The following is a 13,356-nucleotide window of genomic DNA, read 5'->3' on the forward strand; positions in this document are numbered from 1 at the left end:
ATGTCAAGAGGAGACACGTGTATGTAAGAGCCTGGCGAGGCCGGAGCGGAGCCCGGGCATGCGGGGCAGGGGGGGCCCGGATCGCGGTGCCTTCCCCGGGCAGCGCTGGGGACCCCACAGCCGCAGGCGCTGGGTGTCCCGGTCCCCCCACTGCGTGCCACGGCTGCGGGGTGGCACCGCATGAGCATGGGGCCGTGGGCTGGTGCCACGCCGAGGACCCCGGGGGTCGCATGCAGGGTGGGTGCTCCTACCCCTGGGGACTCACGCGTGGGGAAGTGACCGGCGCTTGCATAAGGCTTCGGAGCCAGGCCGTGGCAGGTTGAGCCATACTGGGGTCGGGGAATAAAATCTGCCTTTTGGAGAGAGCCGTTTGGCTGAGCTTTTGCAGATTGCAGGGAGGAGGTGTGCAGGGTCTGAGTGCTTATGGCTTGGGAGGGAGATGGAGAGGAGAAAGTTGTGTCTCTTATTTAAGGTGCTGAGACTGCTCCCTGCACTCAGCAGGAGCGTGGGGGTCTCTTTTGCTTACGATCTAGGAGATGTTTGCCTAAGAGGTTGTAAAAACCAGGTCTGTCAGTGGGAGGCAAAGGCTGACTGCATATTCCTTGCCATCCCTCACCCAGCCCTTCCTGGGGCTAAAAGCTCTGACTCAGGGCTTTGGGCAATGGCAGAGGATGCTCTGTACCTCGGAGCCGCAGCTCCCAGCACCACAGCTCTGTTCCCATGTGCAGAGGGAGCTCGGTTTTGCTTGCAGCTTCCAGAAACGCTGCAGCCCATAAATTCAGACCTGGCGAAAACCTGAGGGGCCTCTTTGCCAGCCCCAGGAGCAGGCAGATGCTGCCTTGTTCCTTGGGGCTGTCAGAGGGTTGTAGGGCAGCATCTCCCCACACTCCAGAAGGGCCAGGCCCACCCGACCCTGGCAAAGCCATCCTTTGCCAAGTTTGCTGCATGTGTCTTAGCCAAGGGCACAGCCATCACAGTGCAGGGTGCCGAGGTGGGCAGGCTTTGCCTGACCCACAGGCACTGGTTACGGGAAAGCAAGCCATCCTTGAGGCTCGGTGAGCTCCCCTATTCCATCTCCTTCATGTTTGCCTCCTTCTCCCCCTCGCTCCAGCACCAGCACGATGAAGTCGTACCAGAAGCTGACGCAGCCATCAGCATGCCGGCTGGAGGAGGAAGGGGCTGCCCCAGTGCCCACCGGCCATGGGAAGCTGGCCCCGTGCTGGGTGGGCAGCGGGCTACTGGTGGCCGCCGTGCTGCTGAGTGCCGTCACCGTCTGGGTGCTGCAGCAGGTATCAGTGGGCTGGCCCCGACCCACGCTGCCCCCCAAGTGTCTCCTGGTACCCGAAAGCCACCGCTTTGACTGCTATCCGGAGCGGCGCGTGGTGGTGACGCAGCAGCTCTGTGAAAGCAGAGGGTGCTGCTTCATCGAGAGCCCACCGCCGGCGGGGGACAAGCGAGGGGTGCCCTGGTGCTTCTACCCCCCCGACTTCCCCAGCTACACCCTGGAGAGCCTCAATCAGACAGCGCTGGGCATGGTGGGGTTGCTGGTGCGGAGGGAGAAGGCCTATTACCCCCGGGACATCGAGATGCTGAGGCTGGATGTGGAGTTTGAGACGGACACGCGGCTGCACATCAAGGTGAGCCTCCCGCTGGCTGCTCTCCTGCATCCCTCCATCCCATAGGTGACCCTGCTGAGACAGAGTCTGCAAGATCCTGTGCTCCAGACATGGCTGTGTGTGGCCAATGAGCGTCTCCAGCCCTCTGCCCTCTTGCTTTGCTGGTCTTTTAAAGCGTTTTTTCTCCATTTTGCAGATAACGGATGCGACCAACCCACGGTACGAGGTTCCTCTCGAGGTTCCCCGAGCAGTGAAGAAAGCAGGAAATCCCATCTACAGCCTGGACTTCTCCTGGGATCCCTTTGGGGTGGTGCTGCGGCGCAGAGCAACAGGGATGGTGCTGTAAGAACCCACCTCCTCTGCGTCCTGCAATGGGTGGGGGGAAGCTCATCCCACCATAGGCATGCTTCAGCATCATTCCCAGAGGGAATTCCCACACTACAAGATCTCCAGCCGATAATCACTCTTTGTGTTCATCTTTCCATGGAGTATGTGGCTTCTGCCCCCACACTCTGGCCACGTTCTTGCTGTGGCTGTGGCAGGGCTGGGTGGGATCAGCACCCATCCAAAACCCTCCCAGTGCCCTAATTCCTCTCCATGTCCTACAGCAGCCCTTGTGCAGGTCACAGCACATCACCAATGAGGGACCTGGTGGCTCAGGGAAAGGGCCACAAGAGAGTTGTAGCTTTGCCTGTTTCACCCTGGTTTGGGGTTTCCCTGGCTGTCCAAGCAATAGGGACACACACAGCTCCAGGCTTTCTGTGGAAAGGGACTGCTTTGCTGCACTGCTCAGTCACCTCCAAAGCTTTGCCCACCCTGAGCTGTTGGTGAGCACTCACAGCTGGTCAATGTATGGCCAGGGTGTTTTGAGATCCTATCCTTTCCTCCTTCCTGTTTGCTGGTGCCTGTTGTCCATCCTTGAGAGGTGCTTATCAGTGACAGCAGACTGAGAAACCCCACCACCATTGATGGTTAATAATAACCTGGGTGGAAACTTCTGGTGTCAAAGGAAAGGCCGTGCCATGCTGGGTCAGGCTGGTTCAGCCTCGGGCTGTGCCTCATGTCCAGTCAGACCTGAATTTGCTGCCTAGGCCAGTGTGTTGGGGCTGGATGTGGTGTGGGACACATAAAGCTGCACTGACCCTTGAGATGCTTCAAGAGCGAAGGGGTCAATTGTTGATGGGCAAGTGGATCCCAGGATCCCTCTTAGAATCATAGAATCAACTAGGTTGGAAAAGACCTTAAAGATCATTGAGCCCAACCATTACCCCAGGACTGTCAAGCCCACCACTAAACCATGTCACTAAGAGCAAACTGATCTCTCCTCATGGCTGCCCCCTCACAATCAACAGTCACATCCATCCCTCATCTGCCTCCTCATAGTGGCCCACACTGTATAGCTGCCACCCCTCATCTCTCCTCTTGACCTTCTCTCTCTCTCCTTGTCACCCCGGCAGGCTCAACACCACTGTGGCCCCATTGATCTTCGCTGACCAGTTTCTTCAGATATCCACATTGCTCCCATCGAAGTTCCTCTACGGGCTGGGGGAGCACCGCGGACCCCTCCTGCACAGCATGGACTGGAGCACCCTCACGCTGTGGGCCCGCGATGTGTCTCCCACGGTACCATCTCCCCCCGTCCCCATGGGGATGCAGGGGGTGAGGAGAGGGGGTACCACTCTCTTACCACCCTGGGAAAGCACATCAGGGGGTGGACAGCAGGAGTGGGAGAAGCAGGGGGTGGTCGGGGCTGGCAGGCAGACACGTACCAGGAGGATTTCAGTGCAATTGCAAAATGCTCTTGGCACTTCAAGTGCTTTCTGCTCCACCCTGCTGCTCATGCAACGTGTTGTGATGAGGCAGGTTTCCCCCTCGCCCAGTCCAGCTCGCTCTCAGCCTCAAAGCTGTGAGGAAGAAGGAGCCTCCCAGCTCTGAAACCATCCTTATCCCTCGCCTTGTCCTCTATGGGCAGCAGATGCAACTTGGGGCCATTCATTCACCCCTGGTGACATGGGGGCTCTCCTGCTTTGCCCCGGAGCTGCTCTCTCTCACCCATCACCTCCTCTTCGCAGGAATCATTCAACCTGTACGGTGCTCACCCCTTCTACCTGCTGATGGAGGAAGGTGGAGATGCTCACGGGGTTTTCCTCCTCAACAGCAACGCGATGGGTAGGTGAGCTGGGACATCTCAGGCCAGCTTGTCCCTGGCAGGTAGGGCCACATGGGAGATGCTGGAGCAGCTGGTTTGGGAACTTGGGGCGAGAGGAAGCCATGAAAGGGAAAGATGTGGTTTGATAGCTCCATTATTGAGCATCGCCATCTGTTTCCTGGCTACGGCGAGGCTCTTTAGCAACTGCCGAGCAGTTTAACCACACACCCAGCTACCAAGCTGCCATCAGAAAAGGAAGTCCCTTGTGTGTGGGTCTGTGCCCGTTCCCCCTCCACCCATGACATCCTTGCCCCTAGGCCTGGCAGTGTGGCACAGGGCGCAGCCGGTGATGCCATCTGCCACCCGTGCTGTTCCCAGCTGTGGGATCTGCCAGCTGGTAACACAGCAGCTCCCGCGGGCTCCTGACGTGTTGGGAATGGCACCGGCAACCACCCGTGTCCCCCCCGGCAGCCGCCGCTTGCAGCCAGCTGGGTCGATGCTGTGACACTGCATCTCTCATAGCTCCAGCTGCGCTCGCTGTAGTGCAGGGATGCTCCACAGCAGGAGCTCCTGTGAGATGTAGCCTCATGAGCTGATGTTTGAGGGCCCTCTCCTTTTCCTTCTAGGAAAGCCCTTGCTCCCACCTGCTCACCTGTACAAGTAGCTCTTGATTCCCTAAGGAGGGGGTTTTGCAGGAGGATGTGAAAGTAAGCCCTGCATGTGCTTGGTCTTTAAGTGGAAGCTGGGAGAATGGTGCAGCTTTAGGCTTAAATAGCAGTTTTCTAAGATAGCAACCTCCCAATGTAAGCCAGTGATGATTTAAGCCTCCAGATGCCCATTTAGCATCCACTAAGCACAAGGCAGGGATTTCTGTGTTCCACTGCCTGTGGTGCTGCCTGATCCCTGCCATGGGAGTTGGGATCTAGGAGTTGCTCCCCAGTTACCACTGTCTTCTTCTCTTCCCCTCACCAAAGAGGTGGCTCTGCAACCCGCTCCAGGCCTGACCTGGAGGACCATCGGGGGGGTGCTGGATTTTTACATCTTCCTGGGGCCCGATCCCAACATGGTCATCCAGCAGTACCAGCAGGTGATAGGTAAGTGCCTGCATCCAATGGGGCCATTTGCTGGCACATTCCCCACACCCCATTTCCATCTCAACCCAGCTTCACCACTGCCCCCAGCCCTCCCAGTTAGGGAGGGGTCAGCAATCACCCCCTTTCCCCCTTCCCTTCCCATCCTTTTGAGATGCTGCTGTTATCTTGGGACACCCCATCCATGCTCCTGCTTTCCCGCTGCAGGTTTCCCGGCCATGCCACCCTTTTGGGCTCTCGGCTTCCACCTCTGCCGCTGGGGTTATGGATCCAGCAATGAGACCTGGCAGACCGTGAGAGCCATGAGGAACTACCAGATCCCTCAGGTAGCTCCTCAGACCTATGCAGGGGGGGGTTCCAGGCTCCATGACCCATCCCTGAGCCTCTGTCCCACAGGATGCGCAGTGGAATGACATCGATTACATGGATGGGTACCGGGACTTCACCTTTGATTCCCAGAAATTTGCCTCCCTCCCGTCGCTGGTGGAAGACCTGCACAAGCATGGGCAGCGCTATGTTATGATCTTGGTACTCCTCCTCCTCTCCCCCTGTGCTGTTTTGGCTGCAGAGCCAGGATGTGATACAGAGGCATAAGGGAGGCTTGTGGTCATCTGCAGCCCCAGGGATTTTTATCCAAGACTGATCCCCACTGGAACTGCCACTGGAAATCCCCTCAGTGTAGGGACCATGGAGGCATGGGTCAGGTTATTGTGTTGTGCTCCTTTCTGCTACGGGAGCACAGGGATGCCCCTATCCCCATGGCTAAAAGGATGGAGGAACTGCGGGTCAGGCTGTTCAACTCGTGGTGCTCACATCCGCATGAGTGCTGGGATCTCATGACCTGGCTGTGGTCTCCCTTCTTCCCTCCACAAGGAAAGGGGGTACTGCTTCTGCTTGCTGGGGGTCCTGGGGAGGGAAAGGTTGTGTTCCCTCCCTGTTGAACTCCCCCTTGTATCCCAAGCCCACCTGTGACCTGACATTTCTTGCATAAGCACAAGACTTCTTGCATTTGTTCCCCCCTTCCTAAAACACCCTGGTGGGTCCTGGGGACTTGCAGAAGTGGTGCTTTAGAAGTGTTGAAGCAAGTTTCTGTTCCCCTTGGGGGAAACAGCCACCATGTGTGAGCTCTGGCTGACTCTGTCTGGGTTGTCCCCTTCTCTGAATCACACCATTCTGGCACGAGGAAGAGGCTATGGCCTGCCAGGAATGGCACTAACGCTCTGCTCCATCCCCAGGATCCTGGCATCAGCAGCACCAACCCCAATGGCTCCTACTGGCCATTTGATGAAGGCTTGCGACGGGGCTTGTTCCTCAACACCACCCAAGGGCAGACGCTCATCGGGCAGGTGAGGAGCTCTGGAGGGAAATCCCAGCCCTGTGGCATTAAGCAATAGCAGGGCTGGGGTTTCATCCCTCACGCTGGAGGGAAAGACAAGTGGCCAAGGGACCTCTCCGGGATGATTGCCAGGGCTTGGCTCAGCTCTCACCCCTGTGTGTCACCTCCTGGCATCTCCAGCACCCTCAGGAGCCAGCCCCTGCCCCAGCAGAGGAGCCCGTGGATGTCATATGAGCTTAATGGAGTTGGCAGTTCTGCCCAGTCTGGTCATCTGATTTCTGTCCCTTCCTGTTTCTGGGCTAAGGGGAGGTTGTCTGTGATGGACACGTGCCTTTGGATCTGCTCCGCAGTGATTCCCTCACAATTTGTCCCCTTTGGCCATTTGCTCCCACCAGTTTTCCCTTGCTGTCTACAAGGAGGAGGCTTTTAACGTAGCCTGAAAACGTGGAGAGAAATGAATCCACTAAAATTCCTGGAGTGAGGAAAAGTGTGAAGAAATCATGGCCTCTCCATGGCATGCCCTGGGCTAAGTGGTGTCAGGGCTTGTGCAAGAGGAGGCAGAGCAGCTGCTCTATCAGTTGCCACTGCCCACCAGACATTGGGGTGTCCTCAGCATCCCGATGCTCCTGGGTACCATGGAGGCAGGAGGGATGCTGTGTGTGCAGCATCCAGGACTCAAAGCAGTCAGCCTGGGTTTATTGCCTGTTTCACCCCTGGTTCTTCCAGCATGCTCACACCCCTGCAGTACCCCGTTCCGTGTGGTGGTACCCCACAGACCACTTGCTCATTGAAGCCATCATTTTGTGATGTCCCCACAGGTCTGGCCTGGCTTCACTGCCTTTGCAGACTTCTCCAACCCTGACACGCACCAGTGGTGGCTGGAAAACCTGCAGCGCTTCCATGCCCATGTACCCTTCGACGGCCTCTGGATCGTAAGTCCCTCCTTGCCCCCGTGTCACTCCCTGCCAGCAGCTCTGCTCACACCGTCTGTTCCTTTCAAATGCGTTTTTCCACTCTATCCATGAATCCCCAAAACTTTCCCCTTGAAATTGCTCCACTGTTTTCTTTGCTTAGGACATGAATGAGCCGTCCAACTTCATGGATGGGTCTGAAGAAGGCTGCCCACAGGGAGAGCTTGACAGCCCACCCTACACACCGGGTAAGGAAGGAGATGAAATATAAGGCTGTGCTGGTAGGTACTGTGTGCTTGGAGATCACTGGCAACTGCGTGTGATAGGGAAAAACCATTTTTAAGAGACATCACGTCTCTGTTTCACACACTGAATGTCTCCATCCCTACTTCCGTGTGCCAGTATCCACACCAACCCTTCTACACTTGTCAGGCCATATCAGGGACCAGGATAGGACCATCTGCATGAGCTTTTGGTGCCGGTTTGGCAGTGGTTGGCAGCGGTGGGAAGGATGCCCCAAAGCCAGTAAGCAGAGCAGGGGGATCTGCATCCCCTGCAGCCCTCCCCACCATGTGCTGACAGCACCTCTCCCTCCTGACAGCCGTGCTGGGCGATTCCCTCTCTGCAAAGACAGTGTGTGCCTCGGCGAAGCAGAAAGCCTCGGTGCACTACAACCTCCACAACCTCTATGGGCTGATGGAAGCCAAAGCCACAGCGAGGTACCCAAGCATCCCGCTTCCTGCCGGCCTGGGGATGGGATGAAATCCTACTGCTCACAGCTGTGTAGGGAAAAGATGGGGATTTGAGTGCCTGACCCAAAGGGCAAATGCTGTGGCTGCTGACAGCCTTTGGGATGGGATAACCCAGCAGAGGAGGGAAGCTGACACTGCATATGGGGGATGAAGCCGGTCCTGGCGCTGAGCCTTCACTGTATTCTGGCCAACCCTCTAGCACTGCAGGGCTGCCATGGTGCTGACCCCTACCTCCTCTATTGTGGGTTAAGGTAAATTCTTGGGGGGCTGCTCTCACCTCCTGCCTCTGTCCCTTCCTGTGGTTTTCCAGTGCCTTGATCCAGATCCAGGGGAAGCGCCCATTCGTCATCTCCCGCTCCACCTTCCCCAGCCAGGGCCGGTATTCGGGGCACTGGCTGGGTGACAATCGGAGCCAGTGGAAGGACATGTATTACTCCATCCCAGGTGGGTGGCACGGCATGCAGGTCCTCCCTACCAGCACCCCCAGCTCCATCGAGCCTCCTGTTTGCTCAGAGACATCTCGGAAACTCCCTGTCCCTGCCCTCAGGGCTGCTGAGCTTCAGCCTCTTCGGCATCCCGCTGATCGGGGCAGACATCTGCGGCTTCTCCGGCAGCACCTCGGAGGAGCTGTGCACTCGCTGGATGCAGCTCGGTGCCTTCTACCCCTTCGCTCGCAACCACAACACCCAGAACGAGAAGGTCAGTGGGAGGCATTCCATGGGTGAGATGCGGGATGTGGGATGGGGGATGTGGGATGCAGGTCAGGGGCAATGGGGATGCCTGGAGAGGCTGGGGATGGGGATGACTCTCCTTGTCTCCCCCAGGCCCAGGACCCAACGGTGTTCAGCCCTGCTGCAAGGACGGCCATGAAGGATGTGCTGCTGACCCGCTACTCCCTCCTGCCCTTCCTCTACACCCTTTTCCACCGTGCCCACCTGCAAGGGGACACCGTCGCCCGGCCCTTGTTCTTTGAGTAAGAGCATCCCTACCAGGAGCTGTGGAGACACTGGATCACGGAGAAGTGGCTGATCCGAGTGGCATCTCCATCCTGCCGCAGGTTCCCCCAGGATGTGACCACCTTCGGGCTGGACAGGCAGTTCCTGTGGGGCCGGAGCCTGCTGGTGACACCAGTGCTGGATCCTGGGGTGGACTCAGTCACGGGTTATGTCCCCCGAGGCACGTGGTACGACTTCTACACGGTGAGGAGCACCGCGGCGCATGGCTGGGGTTGGATGGTCCCTGCTTGACCATCTCGGGCTGTTGATGGGAAGCCACAGCTGAGCCCAGCAGGCCCTGATGGAGGAAGGGGTGGGGATGGCTGGTCCATCCCAGACCTATGCCCAAAGCCCTGTGTTGTGCCCCTGACCCCCTCGTACCTGTATCTCTTGCTGCCTGCCCAGGGCTCCTCAATGAACAGCAGTGGGGAGATGGTGAAGATGTCAGCCCCCTTGGATCACCTCAACCTGCACATCCGGGAGGGTGCCATCCTGCCCACCCAGGTAAGCACGCATCCATCACCTCCCCAGAGCTGTCCACAGCATGTGTGTGTCCCCCCTGCACCTCAGCTCCCAGACCCCCATCCCTTGTGCTCACAGCCCTACAGCACTCATGCCTTTGAACCCCAGAAACCAGGGACCACCAGCAAGGCAACCCGAAGGAACCCCCTGTGCCTCATTGTGGCCTTGTCTTCGAGTGACACTGCTTGGGGGGACCTCTTCTGGGATGATGGAGAGAGCCTGGACACCTTCGAGCGGGGCAGCTACTCCTATGTGGTGTTCAATGTCACGCAGGTGGGATGCAGTGTAGGGTAGGGGGGTCTGATGGTACCCAGCCACCCTGAGCTTATGCTGTCCCCTCCTGCAGAACATCTTCACCTCCACTGTCCTCCATGCCAGCGCTGAGGCCACTGAAGTCACCATTGGCACACTGAGCATCTTTGGGGTGCGAGAACCACCCAGCAAGGTCCTCCTGAATGGTCAGGAGAAGCCCTTCTCCTACCTGGACAACCAGGTATGGCCGCATCTCGGGTGCCCTCTCCTGGGGAAGCCCCATCCTTGGAGGTCTCCATCCCTCCTCTCCTAGCCGTAAGGGCCACAGGCACGGTTGATGGCTGAGGAGGTGGCTGTCCTGCCGTGTCAGTGTTCAGGGGGAGTGGAGCTCAGGCAGGCTGGGAAGGGGACAGGATGCTCCACGTCCCCAGGCTGAGGCTGTACCCCAAAATGTTTCCTCTCCTCCCACAGGTTCTCACTGTGAGTGACCTCGGCCTTAGCCTCAACCAGGGCTTCTCCCTGCAGTGGCTGTGAGCAGGGGGCTGGGTGGTCACCCCCACCTAGCCATCACTGCCTGGAAGCTGCTGGGTGCTTCAGCCCTTGAAGCTGGGATGCTGCTACGGAGGAGGTGGTGGGGACTGTTACCTCCTGCCAGTGGATGGGGAGCCTTGGAGGGGAGGCTTGGCCACCATGTCCCCCCCTCCTGGTTCCCCTGTGTGGTGTGTGTGCCTGCGGTCCCTGCTGCAATAAAGACACGTGGAGAACTTGTCCTGGGAGCATGACATGGGGATGGGATGAGGGCATGGGGGGGATGAGGGTGGGGGGCAGCCGGTTGCTTTGATCACCCCCAGTTTTATCTGATCTCAGTCCTCCCATCCCCTCAATCTCAGCTGCTCAATCTCAGCAGCTCAATCTCAGCCCTAATCTAAGCCCCCCAGTTCCAACTCCACATCCCACTCCCCCACCTCCAGCCCCTGATTCCAGCCCCTTGGTCAGTGTCACCAAACCACCCCCCACCCTCACCCCCAATCCCTGTCCCTCCCCTAAACCCCCCCCCGAGACCCCAGCGCTCTCCCATCTCCCTCACCCCTGGGTGCAGGTCCCCCTCCAGCCCGCTTGGCGGCGCTGTCCCGCGGGGCGGGGCGGGAGCGCGCGTCTTTCGCCTCCACCCCCGGGGCGGGGGCCGGATGGGAAGTTCCGCTTCCGAGAGTGGCGGCCGGGTCGCGGCCCGTCGGCGGTGCCGTCATGAACCGGCCCAAGGCGGCTGCCGTGCGGCGGCCCAGCACCGTGCCCAAGCCCTCCGGTGAGTCCTGCCGGGCCGGGGAGGAGGGCGGCGGGAGGGAGGCACCGGTGTTCTGCGGTGTCCGGCGCTGTCACGTCTGCTCCCTGTCCCCTTGCAGCGCACCCGCCGCCGGGAGACTTCATCGCGCTGGGCTCCAAGGGGCAGAGCAGCGAGGGCAAAGCCGCCGTCACCCTGCTGAAGTCGGCGCCCCCCGGGCTGCCCTCCGAGCGCAAGCGGGACGCGGCCGCCGCCTTAGCGGGCCCGGCGGGGCTGACCGGCTTGACCAAGCGGCCCAAGCTGTCCTCCACGCCGCCCCTCAGCGCCCTGGGACGCCTGGCAGAGGCGGCCGTGGCGGAGAAGAGAGCCATTTCACCCTCCATCAAGGAGCCCTCTGTCATCCCGATTGAAGGTGAGGCCTCAGAGTTCTGCCGGCACAGGCAGGTTGGGGATGCGATTTTCCCTTTCCCTACTGCTTCAGCCCAGGAGCCTTTCTTGAAGCCCACACACTGGCTTTGTGTGCTGCACTTAAGGGTTTCCCGTGCTGGATGTAGGGCTGAAGTCGCAGTTTTGTCTCCTCTCCTGGTGGCATTCAGTTGTGCTCACTGTCCTGCCTGACAGGTGTATAATAGCAGTATCAAAAGGCTCTCTGAGGACGTCTTTGAGTGTGGAGTGTGGTGTTTTATTGATATATTTCTTTAGCAGAGTCTGGATCTGCATGGGGCTTGCTTTTAGAATTGTCATTCCATTTTCTGTTGTTTGATACATTTGCAGAGGAGCGTGCTAGTATGAACCAACTAAATAATAACCAAGGGGCATTGTCAGGTGTGAATCAGGGCTTTTCATAGCAATTGGGTTTGGGAAGAGCCATTGCAGGGGCTAAAGGTGAGCTGGTGCGTGCTCTGCTTTCCTGGTGACTGGCCCTGCCAGCATCTTAGGGCAAGTTATTGAAGGTAAATGCTGATGCCTGTGTGTTGGTGATTGCAGTTGTCCCCACTGTGCTGCTGGATGAAATTGAGGCAGCAGAGGCAGAAGGCAATGATGACCGTATTGAGGGAGTGCTGTGCGGAGCGGTGAAGCAGCTGAAGATGAACAGAGCCAAACCTGATACCACGCTGTACCTGAGCCTCATGTACCTGGCCAAAATCAAGCCAAACATCTTTGCCACTGAAGGGGTTATTGAGGTGAGGGCTGTGCCTCTAAGTTTGGCGTATCATTGCAGCATAGTTCAGTATCCCTCAGGTGAAAGCTTAATCTGCGTGTCTTTAAAATACTGTATATCTGTGGCGAGCTACTGCAATTTGTATTTCTTTTTGTAAAGCTTTTCTGTATGCTTTCTTGCTAGAGGGCTTGATTATCACTTTAACTTTGTGGATGGTATTCCAGGCACTGTGCAGTCTGCTCCGAAGAGATGCTTCCATCAACTTCAAAGCCAAAGGGAATAGCCTCGTGTCTGTCTTGGCCTGCAACCTTCTGATGGCAGCTTACGAAGAGGATGAGAACTGGCCGGAGATCTTTGTCAAGGTTATTGAACCAAGGGTGCTTCTGCTGGGCTGAGGCAGTGGTGGGCAGACTGGGTAAAACCAGCCAGGGTTGGGAAATAAAAGTGTCGCAGGATCTTCTAATTTGTCTGCAGGGATTAAACCAGCCCATTAATTTAAAAGGCTAAGCTTTTGAAGGACCAGCTTCTATATTTTGGCTGTAGAAGCTGTAAAATCTTTGCTAAGGATTAATCAGCTGTGTTGCTTGAGAGAGTCGGTGCCTGGTAGTTTGGATTGTGATGGTTGGGATCTTTTTGCTCTAGTGTGGCTTTCCTGCAGTCGTCTGATCTGTTTTCCATCCATGTAGGTTATGCTGATTTCCTAATTTGCAGCTGTATATTGAAAGTAAATAAAAACTGGGGAAGCTTACAAGTACCCCTTTGATTAATCAGTAAAAATAACAGGCTTGAGCGTGGTTTGTGCTCTCTTCTGCAGGTTTACATTGAGGACTCCCTTGGTGAGCGCATCTGGGTGGACAGCCCTCACTGCAAGACATTTGTGGATAACATCCAAACAGCTTTTAACACAAAGATGCCTCCTAAGAGCATGCTCTTGCATGGAGAAGTTGGACGTAGCGGAGGGGACCTTAGTGCTGGTAAGAAGGTGTTTGGGAAGCAAGAACAGAGAGGGGTGGGGAGAGTATGAAGCTTGGTGAGCTCATTGACTGGTGGAATAGTTTGTTACTTGATGGTGTCACATAAAGCAGACTTTGAGTTCCAGGCATTGCTTTTCCTCTCTTTGGGGCTCTTTCATTTCCTGGGGACGTTTGAGGGCAGGCAGTGAAAGAGGTTTGGGGAATGTGCCTCTGTGTGTGTGTGGTACAGTGTGAGGAAGCGACTAGTTGTGGCTTCCTTCAGTGCTGCTGAAGGGAATCCTTGAAAGAAGCTAATCACATGAGAGTATGAGTGAGTG

General features: G+C 57.3%; 2 protein-coding genes across 5 annotated transcripts in view; both read left to right on the forward strand.

Moving 5' to 3' along the window:
- Positions 1-10,158, forward strand: LOC308221719 (lysosomal alpha-glucosidase-like; the record flags this gene model as incomplete). The annotated part of the gene is made up of 20 exons (XM_080618905.1): positions 1-23; positions 1,112-1,637; positions 1,813-1,958; positions 3,074-3,239; positions 3,689-3,785; positions 4,740-4,859; positions 5,064-5,182; positions 5,253-5,384; positions 6,092-6,202; positions 7,011-7,124; positions 7,267-7,351; positions 7,705-7,822; positions 8,166-8,299; positions 8,403-8,554; positions 8,680-8,828; positions 8,913-9,054; positions 9,256-9,354; positions 9,481-9,645; positions 9,719-9,865; positions 10,096-10,158. 20 exons carry the CDS (start codon positions 1-3, stop codon positions 10,156-10,158), a joined length of 2,808 nt encoding a protein of 935 aa, XP_080475031.1.
- A 634-nt stretch (positions 10,159-10,792) lies between these two features.
- Positions 10,793-13,356, forward strand: part of INTS1 (integrator complex subunit 1) — a 39,115-nt gene continuing 36,551 nt past the window's right edge. For all 4 annotated transcript variants that reach the window (XR_013956778.1, XM_080617263.1, XM_080617265.1 and 1 more), the window contains exons 1-5: positions 10,793-10,927; positions 11,025-11,315; positions 11,891-12,087; positions 12,290-12,427; positions 12,880-13,039. Coding sequence is in view for 3 of the 4 variants with exons in the window: in XM_080617263.1 (XP_080473389.1) it covers positions 10,870-10,927; positions 11,025-11,315; positions 11,891-12,087; positions 12,290-12,427; positions 12,880-13,039 (844 nt within the window). In the remaining variant the exon portion in view is untranslated. The remainder of the gene's footprint in view (positions 10,928-11,024; positions 11,316-11,890; positions 12,088-12,289; positions 12,428-12,879; positions 13,040-13,356) is intronic.

This window comes from Psittacula echo, assembly GCF_963264785.1.
Source record: "Psittacula echo genome assembly, chromosome: 5".
NCBI lineage: Eukaryota > Metazoa > Chordata > Aves > Psittaciformes > Psittacidae > Psittacula > Psittacula echo.